Source organism: Lontra canadensis, unplaced genomic scaffold (genome assembly GCF_010015895.1).
Source record: "Lontra canadensis isolate GAN:19392208 unplaced genomic scaffold, GSC_riverotter_1.0 scaffold162, whole genome shotgun sequence".
NCBI classification, from domain to species: Eukaryota; Metazoa; Chordata; class Mammalia; order Carnivora; family Mustelidae; genus Lontra; species Lontra canadensis.
In genome coordinates this window covers 1,555,102-1,581,421 of record NW_022631156.1, presented here as the reverse complement: position 1 = coordinate 1,581,421, position 26,320 = coordinate 1,555,102, and the positions used below count along the sequence as shown (strand labels likewise).

General features: G+C 37.2%; 1 protein-coding gene across 1 annotated transcript in view; it reads right to left on the bottom strand.

Annotated features, from left to right (window-relative positions):
- The window catches only part of PCDH15 (protocadherin related 15), a 1,265,671-nt gene that overhangs the window by 804,945 nt on the left and 434,406 nt on the right, over nucleotides 1–26,320 (bottom strand). The window contains exon 3 of the mRNA XM_032845308.1: nucleotides 3,098–3,216. Within this exon, the coding sequence (XP_032701199.1) occupies nucleotides 3,098–3,188 (91 nt within the window). The 5' untranslated portion in view covers nucleotides 3,189–3,216. The remainder of the gene's footprint in view (nucleotides 1–3,097; nucleotides 3,217–26,320) is intronic.

Below are 26,320 nucleotides of genomic sequence, written 5' to 3'. Positions count from 1 at the left end.
AGAAAAACCTAGTCTTTTATCCTAATAGACTGTTATCCTAATAGCCTTATGGTAGTTTAAATTTTATCTCCTTTATTTTTCTCTATTCAAAACTCCTCACCCTTTATTCGACCAGTTGCCTACTATCATAACAGGTCAATCCAACCAGCATTTTACCTAGGGCAAAGTATTCTTTTCACTTTTCACTTTCCTCACAGGTTTCAATCATGTTTAGGATGTCACCATTATCTTCCTTCCATCTAATCTTCTATACCTGCATCCCCAAGCATTTGAGTTAAAAACACATTGCTTCAAGAAATTCTTACTGCATATTCCAGTTTAGTGCGATTTTATTTCTGAGTTCTGATTTACTCCTTCATTTTGTGGGCTCCCAATTTTATATAGTTTTTTTAAAAAATAGTGGGGCACTTGGGTGGCTCAGTGGGTTAAAGCTGCTCCAGTCATGATCCCAGAGTCCTGGGATCGAGCCCCACATTGGGCTCTCTGCTTGTTGGGGAGCCTGTTCCCCCTACCCCCCACCTGCCTCTCTGTCTACTTGTGATCTGTTTGTCAAATAAATAAATAAAATCTTTTAAAAAATACCAAGTATAAGAACAATTTTCAGCCACACATCACTAAACAACTGAATAACAGTGATGCCACAGCATCCCTGATTGGGGGAAGTCAGAGAGAAGTGAAGACCTAGGGGGCGGGGCACCTAATGAAAAAACTGAGACACTGGCATGGGGTACATGGGAAGAGGCAAGGATGGAAGAGATGGGAGAAAGCACATAAAGGGAAGAGACTTCTATAAGACAGCATACAGAATTCATGCTTCTTTAAGGGCTCCAATCCCTTTGTCTTCCTGAAATCCAAGTGAGTCCGTGGGGGTGGAAGGAGGCTGAGCAGGGGTCTCACAGGGGGCCACCCCCACTTCACTCCCCCAGGGGCAGGCCTCCTGCAGGCAGGCAGGGGGCAGGTGTGAGGCTGCACGTCGCTTCAGAAAGTAAATGATAAGGTAGCTAGCAGTTACCTGATCTTATTTTGGAGTCTGTGTGAACACACTTAGCAAGAGCAAATGAGCTTATTAAGGAAACCAGTCTACAGCATTCCAAGTTAAACCAGGAGTCATTTCCTCTGATAACCTAAATTACATAGCTGAAAAGTACCGGGCCTGTGCCTTTCTAATGTGAGCAATGACAGTGAAATCTTCCCCGTTCAGTGTGAACACTAAATATGAATAAAAATAGAAAGCCTTATGACATAGAAAACGATCAATACAGATTTGTCATCTATTCCTGGAGCAAAATTATTTTTTCTTCCTTTTTTTTTTTTTAAAGATTTTATTTATTTGAGAGGCAAGGGGGGAGAAGAGAGAGAGCCAGCATAAGCAGAGGTGGGGGGGAGGCAGAGGGAGAAGTAGACTTCCCCTAAGCAGGGAGCTTGACACAGGGCTCTATCCCAGGACCGTGAGATCATGACCAGAGCAGAAGGCAAAATTAACCCACTGAGCCACCAGGCTCCCTTCCTGGGGCAAATTTAAAATATATCCTTTTAATAGAAAGTTATGCTCTTCTAAGTTTCATTGATTTTTATTTTTGCTTCAAAGTAGCAGTTACCAGGACACCTGGGTGGCTCAGTTGTTTGGGCGGCTGCCTTCGGCTCAGATCATGATCCCAGTGTCCTGGGATCGAGTCCCACATCAGGCTTCTTGCTCAGCGGGGAGCCTGCTTCTCCCTCTGCCTCTGCCTACCACCCTGTCTGCTTGTGCTCACTCTTGCTCCTCTCTCTCTCTGACAAATAAATAAATAAAATCTTAAAAAAAAAAAGTAGCAGTTACCTTATTTATTTATTATGACACTTAAACATTTTATTTAGAATGTAGATTCGCGGTCACCAGAAATGGCAACAATATGAGCACTGAACTCAGACACACTTAAAGTAAGCAATGCACTAATTAGCAACACTTTTCAAGGAATTAGGCTATTGACTATATGAAAATAGTTGCTGTTGCTAATTATTCTGCAAGTCTCCAAAGAGTCATATTTTTCTAACTATGAAAAATAGAAAATAGAAAGAATAGAAAATAGAAACTATTACTTCCAAGGAGTAAGAATTTCTTAATATGGGTGCAATTTGAATATTTTTTGTGATAAAAACAAATCAATTCATCTATCTTCAGATCATTCAATTTAGCCAAGCAAAGCATAACAACTAATATTGATCCCATTCTTTGCTGCCATTAAGTGCAACCAGATAACAGGGCAACAGGGGTCAAGAGGGTCTGCTTGCCTCTGGCTGGGAACCCCAAATGCTGAACAAATGTAGGGTAAAAACAATGCAAAGGAAAAATAAAACTCAATTTTCTACACAGTGGACACATTTGTCCCTTTCTTCCTTCTATTGAACCTAAAGTACTATATATATCCTAACTCTTATTACGTGGTATTCAAAGCCAGATCCCTCTAATATTCAAGTATCTAGGATATGCACATTCAGGACCCTGCAGACAGAATGTATTAAATGGTCCATTAGGAGCCTGATGACTAACATTTCTTTCTAAAGTGCCTGAATTACTGTTAGGAAATATCTTACAAACTCTAGTGTCAAGTCTTTTATCATTTTTTTTTCTTTCCAAATAAAATGGTGCTGGATGAAATAACATAATACCCAGTTAAAAGTGCTAACAGTAAAATCACCTAAAATGTCTACTTTTGACCTCTTCAGAGACCTTATCTTATAGGAAATTTTGGTGTATTTTGTATTCTTAAACTTTATCTGAACCATTGCTTCTGTCTATGCAAGGGTTAGTAAATACTATTTAATGTTGTTGTTGTTTTTCCCCATAGCAATCACACATTTGCTTAGTGATAATGAGTAAGTGTTCAAAGGGAGGCCTTGCTCTGGATTTTCTATTAAACCACAATCCTTATTAAGAAATAAGGTGCATCCAGAGGCCACTTTTGTAGGATTATTTTGATTAAATTATTACACACAGCCACTAACCTTTAAAAATGAACTACAAATGAACATTATTCACTGTGGTGTTATGATTCATTCTGCATCTAATAACAGAAACCCCAGCCAACACTCCAAGTCAGACTACAAGCAGGCTTACCGTCGTCATACTGGCCGAAGCAGATTGTGAAGAACACTGTGAGAACAGTCCCTGAAGCTAACAGTTTCCAGAGAGAAAGCTGTTGTAGCATCTTTTGTTGAATTCCACTCAAGGCTGATCTGAAATAACAGGAGAGGGAAGGAAACATGGGACAAGTTCATTGATCTGTGATAGGTAAACACAGCTGTCACAGCACAGAAAACCCTTAATGACTTCATAGGCAATAACCTGTGTCATACTCTCCATTAACAAAGTAACACAACTTTGTAATGCCCTGTAACTCTTTCCCACAGGGATTTGCAGACAAGTAATCTCTAAGGAAGCAGATATTTTCCTTGACTCTAAGCAAGTAAGTTGCAAAGCTGACATACTGATGATGCCAGAACCATGCCCTGTTAAACATTGAGACCCCATGAGTGTAGCAAAAGTTAAACAGTTTAATATACTAAATTTATGTGATCTATAGCCTAGTTCAATGAAATAGTATACATTGTTTTGTTTTTATAAGTTTATTTATTTAGAGAGAGTACACGAATAGTGGGAGGGGCAGAGGGAGAGAGTCCCAGGCGGACTCCCTTCTGACATGGGGCTCAACCACATGACCTTGAGACCATAACCTGAGCCAAAACCAAGATTCAGTGGCTTAACCGACTGAGTCCTCCACGTGCCCCAAGTGTGTGCTGTTTTATGACAATTTAAGCTGGCACTCTAGTTGTCAATGTCCTACATGAAAATTTCAATGGGCCTTTGTTTTATACAATCAAATAGAAAAACCCCTCATTACAGTAGAAATTGCTTTCTGGCAGAGCATAAGGAGATTGACTATGCCAAATAAGACCAAAGATAGACCATGCATTTTGACCACATCTGTCTTGCAAAACATTGGGACACATTTCATTTTCATCCTCTTGCTTTTCTTTGCAGTCCCGCAGCAAGCAAAGAAACTGAGTGAGATATTAGTGGCCAGTAAGTGCACCAAGAAGTCTTATTGAAAGAATGATGTGCTAAGTTTCCATGTAAATTGAAGAAATCATTCACACGGACGTGCTCAAAGTGACCTGGGTTATAGATCATGGTAGAACAGGGACAGGAACTCTGCTTCTCTCATTCAGGGGTTCTATGCTCAAGTGCCTATGGGGGCAAGAAGACGTAAGAGTGAATGAGTTGCAAAGGAGCCATGGGGATGGCAAGGCTGTGATGGGGAGCAGTGTTTGTCTGCGGAGGCCAACTGGGGCCAATTTCTGTCAATGGCTGTTGGGTGGGAATGCAAACCAGTGTTGCCAGGTCTTCTAAGTTTCCAGGATATCACAGAAATCCACACTTCCATGTGAGATTGCCCAGTGTTTAGATGACTGTCAAACCCTTTTTATAACCAAGTGCTTCTGGTGGGCCATATTGTTCTCTGAGGGCCTTGGGTTTACCACTCCTGCCCAGGATTCTCTCTCCTTAGATGACTTGTGGTAAGACTCATAAGAATGTACCAAGGAAATATTTTCATCCCGCCTTTACATGGATTTTATTTCATCCATCTTTCTGTTTTATAAAGTGTACTTGTACAGTAACATATATAAATGTATATAATTTATTTTAAACTTGTATTATAAATGCAAGCCCATTTTTTTTTATCATTTATTCATAGGATTCATAGTCCTTAAGTTTCCAAGGTCACTACACTAGATCACACACATTTAAGAATGGGAGCTATTCTTCTGTTTCCTTATCTAAGACAAACACACAAACAGACAAAAAGGAACCTTCTTTTTACCTGGCCCTCACACAGTTTTTTCTCCCTGGCTGGCAATAGATTCGACCTCTGCCTTTGTAACTTCTAGACACAGATAGCTCAAAGAAGAGTCCAGTATTAAATATTCAGAGAACATAAGAAACCGTACTTATAGCTGACCAGTGTGAACATATGTAAGAGCAGTGGATTAGAGTTATAAATTCAAGTTATTCTTTTTTTTTTCTAAGATTTTATTTATTTATTTGACAGAGAGAGACACAGCGAGAGAGGGAACACAAGCAGGGGGAGGGGGAGAGGGAGAAACAGGCCTCCTGCCGAGGAAGGAGCCCAGTGTATTGCTTGATCCCAGGACCCTGGGGTCATGGCCTGAGCCAAAGGCAGACGCTTAATGACTGAGCCACCCAGGTGTCCACAAGTTTCTTTATATATTCAAGTTATTTAAATTACCAGTTACATGATTTTGAGCAAATCAGACAGCATCTCTATCTCACCTTCCTCATCATTAACATGAAGCTAAAATAGGACCTACCCAGAAGTTTGTCTTGAGGATTAAATAAGTGAATGGATTAAATAAATGATGCTCGGTGCATCAAACAGAGTGAGATTAAAATGCACATTTTTGACTCAACATCTGTGGAGGCTTCAAGCGCTGAAACATACATTTTCTCAACCTGTCTTCAGGATAGCCTCTAACATAGTTGCTATTATCTCTGTTCCGTGGAGGAAAGGTAACATTGAATAGCTTCAGGTTATAAACTGGCCATAGAGGTGGCGAGTCTGAAACCTGTGCTCATTGCATTATAGGCTCAGAAGGTTTCAAGAGACATGGAGGCCTCTTCCCAAACCTGGAGAAAAGTCCTGCTATCATTATTTACAAATGATAGCCCCAAACTATTTTTTCTCAAAAAAATGTAATAACACAAAGAAACAGAAAGTAGGATCTAAAATTTAAAAATACACACACACACACACACACACACACACACACACACACAGATAAAAGAGTTAAAAATATTAATCAGAAAAACTTAAAGGAAAGCAATACTATCTTTCCAAGTAACAAAAGAGCAACGTTGTGTTTCTTCATGGGTCCTTAACCAACTTGACTTCCCTCTCACTGGCTTAGGTTTTAGTATTATGTTCCTGTAATGTGTCATTTTCTTTTGCATCTGAATCAAACTATTTGTTTCCATTTAACAGCATTGAAGATGAAAACCACCAGATGGGTCCTAATTTTAAAATTACTAAAGCCACTGCATTTTTCTATCTCCAGAAATAGAACCTCTTGATCTATGATCCTGTATATTGTTACTAGAAAATCATACTTATATTTTTGAAAATATCACAATAAAAACTTACATAAAAATTCATTTAGACTAGATATAGTATTTACCAACCAGAGTAATATGAATTTTGGGAACAATATGTTACTTTGAATAATGACAAACATAGTTACTTTCCTATCTCATTTTTTTTACTACTTAATTTATGTATTTATCATTTCCAAGGCAATTTTAATTATTTCCATAGGCCCAACATGTATAGCACCTGAAAGAAAAGTTATGACTCATCATGTCAGCCTGATATCCTAAGACATAATGCACATATTGGTTTAATAAGAAAATACTGATTTCTGAATAAAGATGCAATGAGAAAATATTTCCTGGAAACAGGCTATGCTTCTACAAATGAAAGACTAAGGATGCACACGATTAATAAACTCATGATGCTAGTCAGTTGACAGGCTCTTCTGTCAAGGAATAAGTTGGAACAGACCAAACATTTTAACCAAAATAACATTTTCATTATTAGTTATGCAATCTGTAGGACTGCAGACAATGTTCTTACAGGAGATGAAAACCCAAATCCTGTTAAATGACAACATGTAAATGAAAGGCATTTCAAACAACATTCCAAATGTGGTGTAGTATCTTTACTACAAATTCCGTATCAAACCCTACCATGTTCTCTGGGTACAAGTCTTCCCTCTGGATCTTGTTGGCCAACAACGTTATACTCTAGCAACTAGAACAGGTCCCAATCTAAAAAGGAATGGAGCTCACCTATACAAAGTTCATTGTACTTGCCTTTCAGGAGATAATCTAATTGCTTAAGTCAACACTCTGGTATACCTAATAAACTCCTTTTGCTTAGTGATTTGGAAACAACATTCTATTGTCAAATATATCGGGAAAAAAGGCAGCTTTCCCATTATGTTATAATTCTACATGTAAGTGGTTGAGTTTCATGAAATTGACAATACATTTTCCACGGGCTTAAGAGTGTTTTACTACAATTATTCAAGATATAATATATCTATTTTGACTTACACATCATTTGGATTCCCTTCAGACAAAACTCATATATATTTCTTGGGCATTCGATGTTCTTAGAAATTCATTTACTCAACAAGCAGTCATGGAGGGTCTATGAGGTATCACTCACCCTTTTAGGCAGCAGGAAACTATCAATGACAAAAAACCCACTGACATGTCTACTCTCATGCATCTGACATTCTAGGAACATGAGGAGAGACAAACAATAAACACAAACACATCACGTAACAGGTGAAACAGTAGTGACATGAAAACACCAGCTTGCATTTTCAAAATGTGATATGGTCCCTTAACACTTAATTTTCATTCAGAGAATGAAGTTGGATCAAATGAAGCAACCACAATGTTTTCTGAGAATAGAGCTGAAGGAGAACTTTACTGGATACACCCTTGAGGTGACCTTACGCCCCGAGTACACACTGTTGTTCCTCTCTCAGAAGAAGAATAATGACCTTTCATCCCTTTCACATTCAAGGACACATCCAGGGACTGCAAACACACGATGCTTTGTGTGGCCAGGCTGGTTGTATGACTCATGGCAAGAGCAGTCAAGACTGACCCCCCCACCCAGCTGTCTTTCCTCTGGTATATTTTTGACAATGTCAAGTATATATATATTTTTTCTAAGCATTTGTCCCTGATTGCTATCTTGGGGTTGGGGGAGTAGTCTCCTTGATCTGTCAAAGTTTGGAGCAGACTGACAATACCATGATGAGAACTCCCACCCCGATGCGGCATCAGGCTACCAGCTGGAATGCCTCTTAGTGAAGTGGGAGCTGTCCCATGCACCTGCCCCCAGCACTTTGCTCTGTCAGACTCTGGGACGTCTAGCTCTGACAACATCTAGACAGCGATGTAAAAATGAAACTTGTCACTGGTCCATATTCCTTGCAAGAAAGGTATGCTATCCACTTGTGGGAATAAAGCAAACTCCCTCTCAAAGCAGCTTCTACTATCAAACTGAAAACTCAATGTTCTCCAACGTCATGACACCTCAACAGACCAAATACAAACTTCTGTACATGACTGGTTGAAAAACTTCCTTTTCCCTCACTATGGGGGGAAACACCAAAATGTTTCCATCAGTGCAGAGAACAGTCCTCACTCCTAAGCATGACCTGATGAATCATCTTTTATTTCTTCTTTTTTTTATAATATAAACTTCAAAAAAAAAAAAAACATTTCAAAGATTCAGAGATTTTCCTTTTTATAGATCACTTCATATGTTGTCTCTTATTATAATTTATATATAAATTTATTTTAAATATGCATTTATATGTTTACAGATACCTTTATACTACATATTTCCATATAATATATATTGTATTTATAAAATACATTATACTTATATAATACAGAAAATATAATGAAATATATATACATGTATAGTATAAAGTATATCTTATGCATATATGAGTTACATAAAGCAACATATTTATATAACTGTCTATGATATTTTATGGATAAAGTCTATAGAAAGAAATGCATTTATATTTTATTTAAATTTACACTATATATAGCTAGCTATCTAGATAAATATTGATGTTATCTTTCATTTATACTTTTTTTAGTCACAAGCTGAATTCTGTTTCAAGGACACAAATAGCCAACTTGTAACTAATTCTATGTAAAAGCTACAAAATAACCTTGTTTTCACAGTGCATTGTGATCAAAGGCAACCCTTCAACCTAGCCCAGACAAACCAGGCTTACCTGATCTTTGCTGGAATTTATAATCTGTTGACATGCCAGAATGTCTGAGTATGCCTTGGCTGTCCACTTTAAAATGTATGTTTATTTGGTATGAAGTTTCCACAGAAAGTTAAAAATAGAACTAGCCTACAATTCAGCAATTGCACTACTAAGTATTTACCCAAAGGATACAAAAGTACTAATTCAAAGATACATGCACCCTGATGTTTATAGCAGTGTTATCAGCAATAGCCAAATTATAGAAAGAGCCCAAATGTCCACTGACTGACGAATGAATAAAGAAAAGTTGTATACATACATAATGGACTATTACTCAGCTATCAAAAAGAATGAAATCTTGCCTTTTGCAACAACATGAATGGAGCTAGATAGTATCAAGCTAAACAAAATAAGTCAGAAGTAAATACCATATGATTTCACTCACCTGAAGAATTTAAGAAAGAAAACAATCAAGGGGAGATGGGGGGGCAAAGTGCAAACCAAAAAACAGACTCTTAACTATAGAGAACACACTGATGGTCACCAGGAAAAAAATAAAATTGATGAAAATAATTTCAAAACTGAGGGAGAAAAGAAAGCCAGGAGAACTAATCTTGCCATCACTGTAATTGTTTATTGACAATGCCCTGTGTTTCAGTTTTAAACATTTCAAATATATATTCAACAGTTGTAAGCATTAAGGGAGACTGATTTGATCCAAAATGCATTTCCAGAAACTACATGACATACATAAGAAAAGTCCAAGTTTAGACATTTTTCTTCTATAAACTTTGGTGGATGTTTGGAAATTTCAATCAGTACTTCACATGTCTGTAGGGGTCTATCCTTTTTTAAATGTTTTAATCATAAAGATATAAATTTTTTAAAAAAGAGGGGCATTGCTTGCTTTTTGGATAATACTCTTCAAGAAAACAAATTACTTTCATACTCTTTATCCTGTCCTATTGATTTGTGTGTTTGTTTTTATAGTAGTACCACACTGTTTTGATTACTATATCTTTGCAACATGTCTTAAAATCTAGGATTCTGATACCTTCCATTTTGTTCTTTTTTCTCAAGACTGTTTTGTCTATTTGGGGGCCTTTGTAATTCCAGACAATCTTATACCAAACACAAAAATTAACTCAATATCGATGAAAGACTTAAATGTGAGACATGAAACCATAAAACTAGTAAAAGAAAACAGGTAGCAATCTCTTATACATCACCCTTAGCAACATTTTTCTAGATACGTCTCCTTAGGCAAGGGAAACAAAAGCAAAAATAAACTATTGGGACTCCAACAAAATAAAAATCTTTTGCACAGCAAAGTAAACCATCAATTAGACAAAAAGGTAACCTACAGAATGGGAGAAGATATTTGCAAATGATTTCTCAGTTAAAGAGTTAATACTCACAATAGATCCCCCCACAAAAGCATTACACAAGCCAACACCCCCAAAAGAAATAATTATCCAATTTAAAAATGGGCAGAGGACTTGAATAGACACTTTCCAAAGAAGACATACAGATGGCCAAAAGACACATGAAATGATACTCATCATCACAAACTACGAGGTAAATACAAATCAGAACCACAATAAAATATCACTTCACACTATTCAGAATGGCTAAAATCACAAAGACAAGAAGTAACAAGCACAGGGGCACCGGGCTGGCTCAATTGGTAGAGCACGTGATTCTTGATCTCAGGGTCATGAGTTCGAGCCAAAATTTACTTAAGAAAAAAAAATTCAGAAATAATTAAAAAAAAAAAAAGAATAGCAAGTGTTGGTGAGGATGTGGAGAAAAGGGAACCCTCACTCATTGCTGGTGGGAATGTAAATTTGTGCAGCCATAGTAGAAAATAATATGAAGATTCCTCAAAAAATTAAAGAAAATAGAAATACCATATGATCCACTACTGGACATTTACCCAAAGAAAACAAAAACACTAATTCAAAAAGATCTATGTGCCCCTATGTTTTCTACAGCATTTTTAGGATACCCAGGGTATGTCTGCTGATAGCTGAACAGATTAAAAAAAGATGACATATATAGATGAGGAAATTTACACAGTCATATAAAAGAATGAGATCTTGCCATGTGTGACATCATACAATATGGATGCACCTAGAGGACGTTATGCTAAATGAAATAAGGCAGAGAAAGACAAATACCATATGATTTCATTTCTATGAAAACAGAGCCTTAAATACAGAAAAGAAACTGGTGGTTGCCAGAGGGGAGAGGGGATGGGTGGGCAAAATAGATAAAGAAGATTAAGAGGTACAAATTTCCAGTAACAAATATGTTAAATAGATGGAATATGTAGCACAGGGAGTATAGTCATATGCTGAAATAATTTAGTATGGTGACAGATAATGAGGACCCTTATTGTGGTGAGCACTGATTGAGTCACGTGCAAAGTTCTTCAGTCAATATGTTGTACACCTGAAACTAGCATAACATTGTGTGTGAATTATACTTCAATGAAAAATGGAAACAAATTAATGACAAATAGAATAAGTCTATTTAATTTCCATTTAAAAATTGTATCATGGGGCGCCTGGGTGGCTCAGTTGCTTCAGTGTCTGCCTTTGGCTCAGGTCATAATCGTGGAGTCCCGGGATCAAGTCCCACATCAGGCTCCCTGTTCATCAGGGAGTCTGCTTCTGCCTCCCCTTCCCATACCATCCACCCACCCCTCCTACTTCTGCTCTGTTGCTCACTCTCTCTTTATCTCTCCCTAATAAAATCTTTTAAAAAACTGTACCCTACTACTAGAAAAGCCAACACTCTATTTATAATCAGTAGTATGTGTTAAGCATATGTTAATAACCTAGCCATACTAGTTTGATCAAATGAGAATAAGCAAAAATTGTAAATAGAGAGTAGATTTCAATACTTATATTCAATATTGTTATTATATTGGGTATTCTCTTTAGTGTTTATATGCATATTTATTTAACAGGAATTTACTGTATATTTAAAGCATGTTAGAAACTCTGCTTCTACTGCAGAAATAAATCAATTTAGTTCCTCACAATGATTTTGCTATTGAGCGAGTACTGTATCACCTTTTTTTTTTTTAACTTAATACATCATTTCAAAGTACTTCAGTAAAATGATTCTAAATTAGGGAGATATTAAATTTAATTTCCAATTTTAAGTGATTTCTGTTTAATCTATGTTTTCTGAAACATCATGTAAATACTAGTCTTAGATGTAAATATGCTTCCTATGATTTCTTAGAAAAATAACAGGAAAAAACCTTAGTTTGAAAGGAGTAAGAACTCTGAAATGGGAAAAGCCCAAGCATTATTTTATCTATACGGTATTTAAATTACAGGTATAACTGGGTACATTTAAAACCAAGTTTTAAAGCTCAGGCAAGTACATGTGTGATTTCAAAAGAAAACATGAAAAGGAAATTTGCTTATGTCATTCACTGGTATAGGAAACAGACTATAGCTAACATTTTTGTTTGATGAAAGTTAAACATTCCAAGAAACACGCATTAATAAAACAATTATTATTTTCTTAGAGTAAACAAAAATCAAAGTATTTAGTCGGTCAGGAGTGACTAAAATTCAAAGTGTGACAATGCCTGTGAATTTTGGGGTTATTAGAAAAACAGTCCTGGCTTTGGGATGAGGGAGACTCATGGGGCATTCCTAGCCCTTAGCACTTCCCTGCAATATGAATGGTAAAGCAATGAAAAGTTGTGAGACTCAGCTTAAAATTGGGGTAACAGAATCCACTTTAGGATGTAGGGACACCTCGGTGGTTCAGTCGGTCAAGTCCAACTGTTGATTTTGGCTCAGGTCATGATCTCAGGATCCTGGGATTGAGTCCCCATAGAGCTCCTTGCTCAGAGAGGGGTGTGCTCCGATTCTCTCTTTCCCTCACCCTTTGCCCCTCCTCTGCTTAAGAAAAGTAAAGAAATAAACCTTTAAATAAATAAATACATAAATAAAATAAAAATAAACAATTAAAAAATCCATTTTATTCTTCTGTAAAAAAAAAGTGAACATGTGATTGATACAAAAATTAATAAGAAGAGTACTAAAGAATATTTATTTTAAAAATTTACTGTGTATGTGTTTATTGAGCACTGAATCTGGGCAGTGCATGTTATAAGATGCAGAGACTACAGCAGTAGCAGAACAAAATAAATGAATGGATGAATTAATAAATGCATGATAAGGTTCCAGGTGCAGTCTTCAGTCTCATGCGGTGTGAGAGTTACACGCTTAGGTGTCCCACTATGAGTCACGTCCTGGTGTGATCCCCTTCCACGATGGGCAGGTGAAATCTGGGACTTCCTTTCAACTCACAGAATATGGTAAAGGTAATAAGATGCCATCCCCCTGACTCAAGTTAAATTACAGAAGGCTTGGCCTTTTGGAGGTACTTTCACTTTGAGCTTGAAGATGCAAATATTCATGTTGTAAATATTCATGTCCCTGTGGAGAGGGACCCATGCTGGGAAACCATGGGTACCTTCTTGTATCCAAGGGTGGCCTGCAGACAACAGCCCTCTGTCACACACCTGAGAGGGGATGAACTGCAGCAACAATGTCGGTAAGTTTGTAGGGCTACTTCCCTAATCAACCCTCCAGAAGATGAAGATGGGCAGGCACAGGATTGCAGCCATGTAGGGCTCTGAGCAGAGGTCCCAGGGGGGCTGTGGCTGAACTCCTCACCCACAGAAGTCATTCCATAGTCAATGCGGCTTGTTTTAAGCCCCCAAACGTGTGGGAGTTTGCACACTGCAGTAGAGAATTAATACATAGGAGGATCTGATGAAAAATGTATGTCCGTAAAATAGCAGTCAGTTTAGTGTTTGTTCAAAACCTTCACACTGTGGTTGCTTAGGAATTGAGGATGGGAAGGAGAATGCTGCCCACAATTAAAGTGGGAAAGGCACAGTCAGCAAACGTGGAGTGCTTTGGCAGCGTCCAGGTATCACGGCATCCGTGAAACAACACACATGAGAACTCTTCTCCTGCACCATTGCCTGACTAAACCTTCCTATAAGTGCTGCTTTGGGTCACGTGTACATGAGTCTCATGTGCAAAATGGCTTTCCCATAGTTCACAAGCATTTCCTGAGATAAGAACACTAAATAATTAAAGGTGAAAAATAGTTGATTCTAACTACTTCTATTTTCTTAGGTCTTTTTTAAATTTTTCTTTATTTTTTTATAAACAAATAATGTATTATTAGCCCCAGGGGTACAGGTCTGTGAATCGCCAGGTTTACACACTTCATAGCACTCACCATAGCACATACCCTCCCCAATGTCCATAACCCACCACCCTCTCCCGACCCCCGTCCCCCTGGCCACCCTGTTTGTTTTGTGAGATTAAGAGTCTCTTATGGTTTGTCTCCCTCGCGATCCCATCTTCTTTCATTTGTTCTTTTCCTACCCCCCAAACCCCCCAGATTGCATCTCCACTTCCTCATGTCACGGAGATCATATGATAGTTGACTTTCTCTGATTGACTTATTTCGCTAAGCACACATCGTCTCAAATGGCAAGATTTCATTTATTTTGATGGCTGCATTATATATATATATATATATATATATATATATATATATACATACCACATCTTCTTTAGCCATTCATCTGTTGATGGACATCTAGGTAGGTTCTTTACGTAGTTTGGCTATTGTAGGACATTGCTACTATAAACATTCAGGTGTACATGCCCTTCAGATCACGACGTTTGTATCTTTAGGGTAAATATGCAGTAGTGCAATTGCTGGGTCATAGGATAGTTCTATTTTCAACTTTTTGAGAAACCTCCACACTGTTTTCCAGAGTGGTGGCACCAGCTTGCAGTCCCACCAACAGTATAGGAGGGTTCCCCTTTCTCCGCATCCTCGCCAGCATCTGTCATTTCCTGACTTGTTAATTTTAGCCATTCTGACTGCTGTGAGGTGGTATCTCATTGTGGTTTTGATTTGTATTTCCCTGATGCCCAGTGATGTGGAACACTTTTTTATGTGTCTGTTGGCCATCTGGATGTCTTCTTTGCAGAAATGTCTGTTCATGTCCTCTGCCCATTTCTTGATTGGATTATTTGTTCTTTGGGTGTTGGGTTTGCTAAGCTCTTTATAGATTTTGGACACTAGCCCTTTATCTGATATGTCGTTTGCAAATATCTTCTCCCATTCTGTCAGTTGTCTTTTGGTTTTGTGAACTGTTTCCTTTGCTGTGCAAAAGCTTTTGATCTTGATGAAATCCCAATAGTTCATTCTTGCCCTTGCTTCCCTTGCCTTTGGCGATGTTCCTAGGAAGAAGTTGCTGCGGCTGAGGTCAAAGAGGTTGCTGCCTGTGTTCTCCTCAAGGATTTTGATGGATTCCTTTCTCACATTGAGGTCCTTCATCCATTTTGAGTCTATTTTCATGTGTGGTGTAAGAAAATGGTCCAATTTCATTTTTCTGCATGTGGCTGTCCAATTTTCCCAACACATTTGTTGAAGAGGCTGTCTTTCTTCCATTGGACATTCTTTCCTGCTTTGTCGAAGATCAGTTGACCACAGAGTTGAGGATCTATTTCTGGGATCTCTATTCTGTTCCATTGATCTATGTGTCTGTTTTTGTGCCAGGACCATACTATCTTGATGATGACAGCCTTGTAATAGAGCTTGAAGTCCAGAATTGTGATGCCACCAACTTTGGCTTTCTTTTTCAATATTCCTTTGGCTATTCGAGGTCTTTTCTGGTTCCATATAAATTTTAGGATTATTTGTTCCATTTCTTTGAAAACAATGGATGGGATTTTGATAGGAATTGCATTAAATGTGTAGATTGCTTTAGGTAGTATAGACATTTTCATAATATTTGTTCTTCCAATCCAAGAGAATGGAACATTTTTCCATTTCTTTGTGTCTTCCACAGTTTCTTTCATGAGTACTTCATAGTTTCCTGAGTACAGATTCTTTGCCTCTTTGGTTAGGTTTATTCCTAGGTATCATATGGTTTTCGGTGCAATTGTGAATGGGATTGACTCCTTAATTTCTCTTTCTTCTGTCTTGTTGGTGTAGAGAAATGCAACTGATTTCTGTGCATTGATTTTATATCCTGACACTTTACTGAATTCCTGTACAAGTTCTAGCAGTTTTGGAGTGGAGTCTTTTGGGTTTTCCACATAAAGTATCATATCATCTGCAAAGGGTGATAGTTTGACTTCTTCTTTGCTGATCTGAATGCCTTTAATTTCTTTTTGTTGTCTGATTGCTGAGGCTAGGACTTCTAGTACTATGTTGAAGAGCAGTGGTGATAATGGACATCCCTGCTGTGTTCCTGACCTTAGCGGAAAAGCTTTCAGTTTTTCTCCATTGAGAATGATATTTGCGGTGGGTTTTTCATAGATGGCTTTGTTAATATTGAGGTATGTGCCCTCTATCCCTACACTTTGAAGAGTTTTGATCAGGAAGGGATGCTGTACTTTGCCAAATGCTTTTCAGCATCTATTGAGAGTATCATATGGTTCTTGTTCTTTCTTTTATTAAGGTGTTGTATCACATTGATTGATTGGCAGATGTTGAATCAACCTTGCAGCCCACGAATAAATCCCACTTGGTCATGTTGAATAATCCTTTTAATGTACCGTTGGATCCTATTGGCTAGTATTTTGGTGAGAATTTTTGCATCTGTGTTCATCAAGGATATTGGTCTGTATTTTTTGGAACTGTTTCAGGAGACTAGGAATTAATTCTTCTTTAAATGTTTGGTAGAATTCCCCCGGGAAGCCGTCTGGCCCTGGGCTTTTGTTTGTTTGGAGATTTTTGATGACTGTTTCAATCTCCTTACTGGTTATGGGTCTGTTCAGGTTTTCTATTTCTTCCTGGTTCAGTTGTGGTAGTTTATATGTCTCTTGGAATGCATCCATTTCTTCCAGATTGTCAAATTTGTTGGCATAGAGTTGCTCATAGTATGTTCTTATAATTGTTTGTATTTCTTTGGTGTTGGTTGTAATCTCTCCTCTTCCATTCATGATTTCATTTACTTGGGTTCTTTCTCTTTTCTTTTTGATAAGTCTGGCCAGGGGTTTATCTATCTTACTAATTCTTTCAAAGAACCAGCTCCTAGTTTTGTTGATTTGTTCTATTGTTTTCTTGGTTTCTATTTCATTGATTTCTGCTCTGATCTTTATGATTCCTCTTCTCCTGCTGGGTATAGGGTCTCTTTGTTGTTCTTTCTCCAGCTCCTTTAGGTGTAGGGTTAGGTTGTGTACCTGAGACCTTTCTTGTTTTTTTGAGAAAGGCTTGTACCGCTATATATTTTCCTCTCAGGACTGCCTTTGTTGTGTCCCACAGATTTTGAACCATTGTGTTTTCATTATCATTTGTTTCCATGAATTTTTTCAATTCTTCTTTAATTTCCTGGTTGAACCACTCACTCTTTAGAAGGATGCTCTTTAGCTGCCATGTATTTAGGTGCTTTCCAAATTTCCTTTTGTGATTGAGTTCTAGCTTCAGAGCATTGTGGTCTGAAAATATGCAGGGAATGATCCCAATCTTTTGATACCGGTTGAGACCTGATTTAGGACCGAGGATGTGATCTATTCTGGAGAATGTTCCATGGGCACTAGAGAAGAATGTGTATTCTGTTGCTTTGGGATGAAATGTTCTGAATATATCTGTGATGTCCATCTGGTTCAGTGTGTCATTTAAGGCCTTTATTTCCTTGTTGATCTTTTGCTTGGATGATCTGTCCATTTCAGTGAGGGGAGTGTTAATGTCCCCTACTATTATTGTATTACTGTCAATGTGTTTCTTTGATTTTGTTTTTAATTTATATAGTTGGCTGCTTAGTTTATATAGTTCTTTGATTTTGTATTTAATTTATATAGTTGGCTGCTCCCATGTTAGGGGCATAGATATTTAAAATTGTTAGATTTTCTTGTTGGGCAGACCCTTTGAGTATGATATAGTGTCTTTCTTCATCTCTTATTATAGTCTTTGGCTTAAAATCTAAATTATCTGATATAAGGATTGCTATCTTCTTAGGTCCTAAATTAAGTTTTTACAGGTTCAAAAAACAAATAACCTAACCAGAATGATGTAACTATAGTTCTAAAATATTTTTCCTTCAACTGCCAGGTTTTTTAGAGTAAAATGTGTATTTAATTGTGTTTATATTACTAGCATAATAACAATTTTAATGAGCATGAACCAATCAGGTATAAAATAAAGTAGGGAGAACAAATATGTCCCTTTGTGCTACAGCTGCCAAACACCATTACTAAAAATTTATGCAAATAATACAAGCAAATTAGTATTGTGTTCTGGACTATGGAAACTTTGAGAATCCAATTTGCCTTTAATAAACAGAGCCAATACTGTATTTAGATAAGTAAAATTGAAAATTGATTCACTAAATATGTACTAAAATAAAGTCAGAAATTAAAAAATTAAAATAATTCTTAACATATAGAAAACTGCTTCCTGTACTATAAATAATAGTTTGAAAATAATTGTTAATTTAAACACAAAAGTGATGAGATTGCAATTATTTTAGATATGATCAATGGTATACAAAATTCATTTTTCCTGATAAATCTTTCTTTTTATTGTTTCCTTAACTGAAAAACAAATTGTCCTAGCATTTCATTGTATTATTTTACTCACTTTTTCCATCACTAAGATTTGGTTGGAAATGTAGTTTTAAATAATAGTCTTTTAAGTAAGTGACAGACTTAGGATAAAAGATTCATAACCATTCTGATTTTAAGAAATGCAAGTGTTAAATGACACATCAAATAGTCATCTTTAAATTTTTCATTTGTTTTTCTAAATCTGCATGCATGGAGATCATGGGTGATCAATCAATAAAGCACATCATTTCTCTTACATACAGTTGGTGGACACAGAAAACATCATTTATGATATTTACTTGACTATTAAGATGTATATAATAGATACTAGAGTGAACACTGGGAAACAGGATTTCTTTCTTTTTTGGGGGGGGATTTTATTTATTTATTTGAGAGAGAGAGAGAGTGACAGAGAAAGAGCACAAGCAGGGGGAGAAGCAGATGGAGAAGGAGAAGGAGGAGACTTTCTACCACATGGAGCCCGATGTGCGACTCCATCCCACAAATCTAGGCTCACCACCTGAATTGAAGGCAGAAGCTTAACCAAGTGAGCCACCCAGGTACCCTGGGAAACAGGATTTCTAATTAATAAAGTATTTTGTGTACTATATTGTTTCAATATATACTTTATAAATTTTATCTATAGCTTTTATTTAATGTAACTGGATTAGAAAATTTGCATTTTAACTATTTTGCTAAGTGAGATATAAAAGGAGAACATATGAAATTAAGTTCATTTGCCATTGTCCTTCTTCATACCCCAAGGGACTTAGAGAATTGGGGCCATTTCTAGGCTTTATTAATAGTTCACATTATGTACATGCTAACCACAGATAAAGTTATTTACAATGTCAATCCAAGTACAGAAGCTATATGCTGTACGTAGTAATTAGAACTAGTACATGTATCATAATTTTAAACTGGAAAATTCTATTTAGAACAAAATACATATGATTGATTCTGATAAAAATGCTACAAAAGATGGATATTTTGAATATGAGAGTACTATTTCTAAAATTGTTACACATATACTCCTAATTTTGACAAGTGGTAGATTGTTCTGTTTGCATTCACCTTGCTTTTCTTATTAATATTAATAAATTATAAGTGAAATTTATAGCCTTAAGTATTTGTAGAAATATCTCAAAAATAGTAATAATAACTCAAATAATGGCTTAATAGGAAAAGGCATATAAATAAGTTTTTTTAAGAATTATTTTAAGCTTTGTTTTGATGCAATTACTTTAAACTTTTTATCTTATAAATCTTTATGATTAAGGAAGTGTTCAATCTTCTCAACTGGCAAAAGTGTGAAGGTGAATAATTTGACTTAGAGAAACAACTGATTATGTAAGCCCTTCATTCATGTTAAAAATCCATCAAGGTCATTACAATCTTTCCTAAAGAGACTATAATTCTAATGTAATACCAAGTTTTATTTGATTGAACAGAAGTTCTGGCAAACAACAATTTTGCTCAAGACTAGAAAAATAACAATGATGCAATTTTATATCTAAATTTATATAATTTATATGTAGTTGAAAGAGCTTAAAAGGGATATAATATTAAAAATATCTGGACTATTTGGATGTTTGCAAATCACAGCATTAAACTGAGAATGTAAAATTTTAAATAATTAGCCATTGTGCTGAAAACGAAAACGAATACAAATTTAATAATGGCTATGAAATGACTTTGTAAAGATGATATAATATTGTATGTTTGATCATTGAATATATTTTAAATCCTTTAATGGTCATTCAGACACTGTAGTAGATTTTTTTTATTGATACCTGTTTTAGATATAGTAGGTTTGAGATGAAAATTTACATAAGTCAAAACATGTAGTATAAGAAAGGAGTAAAGATGTTTCTTCCACAGGAGTGTGGATGGAGCATCCCTGACAACTGGAGGGTCAGACATGAATTATTTCACAAATATCGTGGAACTTCCCAAGGGCCTTGAAGTCTGACAAGATCTATATAAAATCTCAGAAGGGAGCAAAATCACTCAGGTAGGAGAAATAAGGTTAAAAAAGTAAAGGAAGAAGAATTAAGAAAACCAAAACCAGTAAGCTAGTACAGAGTCTGCCTGGTGGACTAGCAGGTGATACATTTGGAAAAATATATCACCAATCAAATCATATGCAATCAGAAAATTTAAGCTAACAAGTTGTTTTGTTCTGTTTTTAGAGAGAGCGAGCATGAGCAATGAGGGATTGGAAGAGGGAGAGAGAGAATCTTTATTTTTTATTTTTTTAAAAGATTTTATTTCTTTATTTGAGAGAGAGAGAGCAAGAGCAAAAGTAGGCAGAGCAGCAAGCAGAAGGAGAGGGAGAAGCCAGCTCTCTGCTGAGCAGGGAGCCCAATGAGGGGCTTGATCCCAGGACCCTGGGATCATGACCTGAGCTGAAGGCAGACACTTAGCCAACTGAGCCATCCTGGTGCCTGGAGAGACTCTTTAACAGGTTCCATGGGTTCTATCGGACCCTTAGATCATGACCTGAGCCTAAATCAAGAGTCTAAGGTTTAACTGACTGAGCCACCCAGATGCCTCCAGGCTAACAGGTGCTTTTTGTTGTTACACTTCTTTCTTTCTGTTTTTATTTTTATTAATAGTAACCTATTGACATGTTTTAAAAAGAGAATGATATCCAGATTCACTCAGTAGAAACACTTAAAATATACTGGAGGGAGGAATGATGAGTAACAGATGACTAAATGCTACCAAATGCTGTAATTACTCCAGCTACATCCTCTGTTTAAATACATATGGATGTAAATACATACTAGCAGGGTTGCTCGATATTTGCAGGACACAGCAATAAAACAAGAAAGCTATTAGCTGGTCTTAGAGCATTCCTTATAAGAGATAGCCAGTGTTATAATTGTAAAATCCGGTCCTCTCTATCAACAGTAACTCAATACAACTAATGTGTTCTTTATGTTTGAGGGAAAAGCACAATTTAGATAATCCTCATACTCACACAGACAATGTTTTATGAATAATAAACATCCCTCCGTGTCTCAGCACACTGAGATTAGCAGAACTATCTTTAACCCATAATAATGTCTATTTTTAATATGGATTTTCATGGAAAAATCACTAAAATAACTGAACATAAGCCACATAATGATATTTTAACATTTTTGTTGAAACGGTAAAAGGAATGGGAAATGACACAAATATAAGTACCTCCTTTGAAAGAATTTTCAGAAAACAGAAAGGACTCAAACAAAGCATGTATGGAAATGTGAGTTGGAGCTTTTTCCCTACTTAATCAGCATTATCGTCTAATTAAACAATAACCACTTTATAAAGTAATGCTTTTCCCTTTAGAATTATTGCTGTAGTTCAAAGGTTCAAATCTTTAACTGCTGCTCATAAAGCATGCAGTGTAACTTTCACAAAAGTAAGAAAAGTCTCCTATTTTACATGACTCAGTAAGATATTTCTCTTAGAAAAATATAATTAACAAGTACTAGCACTCATCTAAACTGATGGCCAGAAAGGCTCTCCCCCCACTTTCCAGCTTCAGAGGTGGGTGTATAAATCAGCATCAGGAATCTTTGGTGGATGAAAGAATGTAGAAATCTTAAGATTGGAAACTTATTAATGTGATGCCCATAGGCAAAGATAGAATCAGATATTACAGATAATTTCGAAGTTGCAATTTTAATGATGATAAGAGCAGTGTGAAAGGGGGGATCAAAGAGGAAGCAAATCCCATCCCTCTGTCCATTCCCACCAAACTGGCATGCATTGCAGACGTATATTTTGCTAATTGCTTATAAACAGTGGGTGTAGGAAGATTTAAAAAAATCATCAGATCTATCTGTGGCAGGATGAAAACCTGTGCTAAGCTGTTGAGAAGAGAAGCTGGAAAGATGTTCATGCATGCACGTGTGACTGTGCATGTGCGTGAGTGAGTGTGCACATGTGTGAGTATGCGTGCTTGTGCGTGAATGCATACACTTGTGAGCATGCTCGCTGGTTGTTTTGCATGGTGTGGTACTCTGGAGTGTAAGTAGCCACAATATTAAATTGTTTTATTGACTTTCCAAAGATCTTTTTATTTATTTGACAAAGAGAGAGAGAGTGCGAGCAGGAGGAGGGTCAGAGGCAGAGGGAGAGAGACTCCCAAGCAATCTCCACACGGTGAGAGGAGCTGGAGGCGGGGCTGGATTTCACAGCCCTGAGATCAGGACCAGAGCCCAAATCAAGAGTCAGATGCTTAAATGACTGAGCTGCCCAATCAACCCCTATATTAAATTGTTTCAATTAAACTATTTTTAACATAACAGGCTTGGCCAAAAAATTGTAACTGTGCTCTCCAGCCCAGTTACAACAATCTGAAAGCTCAGGTTTTACAGTCTGTCATGGACTGTCAGTTACATAATCCCAGCTTTCTCTGTATCCTGAAGACCACAAGTCTGTCATCACGTCCCACAAAGACTCTTCATAGCCACGGTCTTTGAGAATTACAGCCGTGGAGGGTGTCTTTCTGCCTGGAAAAATCTCTCAGTAATACCAGCAATAGCTATAAAGATAATGTACCAGGATGAACAATCACCTAGGTGGAAACTTTAGTACTACTCTTCTCAAAATTTCTTCAAAAGGAATTTTCAGAAATGTCATATAGTTACGTTAAAAAGTAATACACATATAGGATACATATATACAGTCACAAACGTTTTCTTAGATGCATATCTATCTTACCAAAGTTATTATGCCTTTAGGGCATAGTCATTATCATTGCAAAAATTTTTTTTTTCATTGCAAATTTAATTCATGCCTCAAGTATTGATGTATGCTCTGAATTCTGTAATCATGTGAGCAATTTTAAAAATCAACAGGGAGGGGTGCCTGGGTGGCTCAGTAGGCTAAGCCTCCATCTTCAGCTCAGGTCATGATCTCAGGGTCCTGGGATCGAGCCCTGCATGGGGCTCTCTGCTTCCCCCTCTCTCTGCCTGCCTCTCTGCCTACTTGTGCTCTCTCTCTCTGTCAAATAAATAAATAAAATCTTAAAAAAAAAAATCAACATGGACACCTGGGTGGTTCAAGAGGTTAAGCATCCACTCTTGGTTTTGGTTCAGGTCATGACTGCGGGGGGTGGGGTCAAGCTTCCCATGGTGGAGGGGATTCTGTGCTCCGCAGAGAGTCTACTTGAGGCTTTTCTTCTCCTCTCTGCCCCTCCCCATTTCCTCCCCATGCAAACTCTAAAATAAATTTTATATCTATCTATCTATCTATCTATCTATCTATCTATATTATGTATGTATGTATTTCATACAAAATTCTAGATTGAATTCATATTGACGGTATTTACCTATGTTTTGTTCTAAGTAACTTTTTTTACATATTTTATTGCTGTATTGTTGACAAAACTATTATATTAGTTTCAGGTGTACAACAGAATAAATGAACAATCACATATTACAAAATGTTCATGACAAGTGTAGTTGCCATCTGTCACCATACAAAGTTATTACAATATTATTGACTATATTCCTTATACTGTACTCTTCAAACCCATGGTTTATTTATAACTGGAAGTTTCAACCTCTCAATCCCCTTCACCTATTTCCGCCATCTGCACACCATCCTCTTCCCCCCCACCCCCCGGCAACCACCAGTTTGTGCTCTGTATCTATGAGTCTATCTCTGGTTGTTGTTGTTGTTTATTCATTTGCTTTGCGTTTTTAGAATCCACTTATGAGTGAAATCATATGGTACTTGTCTTTTCCTGTATGGTTTATACCACTTAACATAATACCCTCTAGGCCATCCATGTGGTTTTAGACAATCTTTTAAAACAGCTTTCGGTATCTGGTGTTTCAACTTCCAGTAATAGCCCATTTTGACTCTAAGCTCATACATGTTGCTCTACTATCCATTAAGAAAAAAAAGAAAAAAAAAGAATAAATAATTGAATTATTGTGATCACAAGACTTGTTCCCTACATTTTTTTTTCCTTCTTCAATCAACTGAATTAAAAAGAAGCCTTCCTAAATAAGTTTGACTATTTTCAGAACTCCTACATTTAGCATGTAGGACACCATAAAGATAAAAAGAGATGACATATGTCCTATTATATTTGGAGTAAACATAACATTTTTGGAGTAAAATAATGTCTAAATATAGTAGGAAAGAATAGCAATATAAAATTGAATAGAACAATGAAGCCCTGATTATACAGGTGGGATTCTAGAAATATCTGCATACCACTCCTATCACGAATGTGAATTTCAAAACCAATGATCAAAAATTGGTACCTCTGAGTCAAGATGGCGGAGAAGTAGCAGCTGAGACTACTTCAGGTAGCAGGAGATCAGCTAGATAGCTTATCTAAAGATTGCAAACACCTACAAATCCAACGGGAGATCGAAGAGAAGAAGAATAGCAATTCTAGAAACAGAAAATCAACCACTTTCTGAAAGGTAGGACTGGCAGAGAAGTGAATCCAAAGCGACGGGAAGATAGATCGCGGAGGGAGGGGCCGGCTCCCTGCAAGCGGCGGAGGAACTGAGCACAAAATCAGGACTTTTAAAAGTCTGTTCCTCAGAGGGACATCACTCCAGAGGCTTAACCGGGGTGAACCCCACGCGGCGTCAGCGTGGCCTCGGGTCCCGCAGGGTCACAGAAGGATCGGGGGTGTCTGAATGTCGCAGAGCTTACAGGTATTAGAACGGGGAAGCTGGCTACAGAGACAGAGCCTAGGAGTGAGCTCTAAGCTCAGGGTTACCTTGAACCGGTCGCAGGCTCGGTCAGCTTGGAGCGCAGCTGGAGGCAGGGTGACGGGAGTAATTGGGCGCTGTTCTCTGAGGGCGCACTGAGGAGTGGGGCCCCGGGCTCGCAGCTCCTCCGGGCCGGAGACTGAGAGGCCACCATCTTCATTCCCATCCTCCGGAACTCTACGGAAAGCTCTCAGGGAGCAAAAGCTCCCGAAAGCAAACCCGAGCAGATTACTCAGCACGGCCCTTGGTAAGGGCGGTGCAACTCTGCCTGGGGCAAAGACACTTGAGAATCACTACAACAGGCCCCTCCCCCAGAAGATCAACAAGAAACCCAGCCAGGACCAAGTTCACCTACCAAGGAGTGCAGTTTCAATACCAAGGAGAGCAGCGGAATTCCAGAGGAGGAGAAAGCAAAGCACGGAACTCATAGCTTTATCCCCATGATTCTTTAGCCTTGCAGTTAATTTAATTTTTTTCTTTTTCAATTTTTTTTCACTTCTTCTGCTAAATTTTTTTAACTTTTACCTTTTTCTTACTAGTTTATCTAATATATATATATATTTTTATTCCTTTTTATATTTTTTCTTTATTGGTTTTCTTTTTTTAATTGTTTCTTTTTTATTTTTTTTTCTTTCTGAACGTTTTTATCCCCTTTCTCCCCCGTCACGATTTGGGATCTCTTCTGATTTGGCTAAAGCATATTTTCCTGGGGTTGTTGCCACCCTTTTAGTATTTTACTTGCTCCTTCATATACTCTTATCTGGACAAGGCGGAAAATTCACCACAAAAAAAAAAAGAACAAGAGGCAGTACCAAAGGCTAGGGACCTAATCAATACAGACATTGGTAATATGTCAGATCTGGAGTTCAGAATGACGATTCTCAAGGTTCTAGCCAGGCTCGAAAAAGAAGATATTAGAGAAAAAGAAGATATTAGAGAAACCCTCTCGGGAGATATAAAAGCCCTTTCTGGAGAAATAAAAGAACTAAAATCTAACCAAGTGGAAATAAAAAAAAACTATTAATGAGGTGCAATCAAAAATGGAGGCTCTCACTGCTAGGATAAATGAGGCAGAAGAAAGAATTAGCGATATAGAAG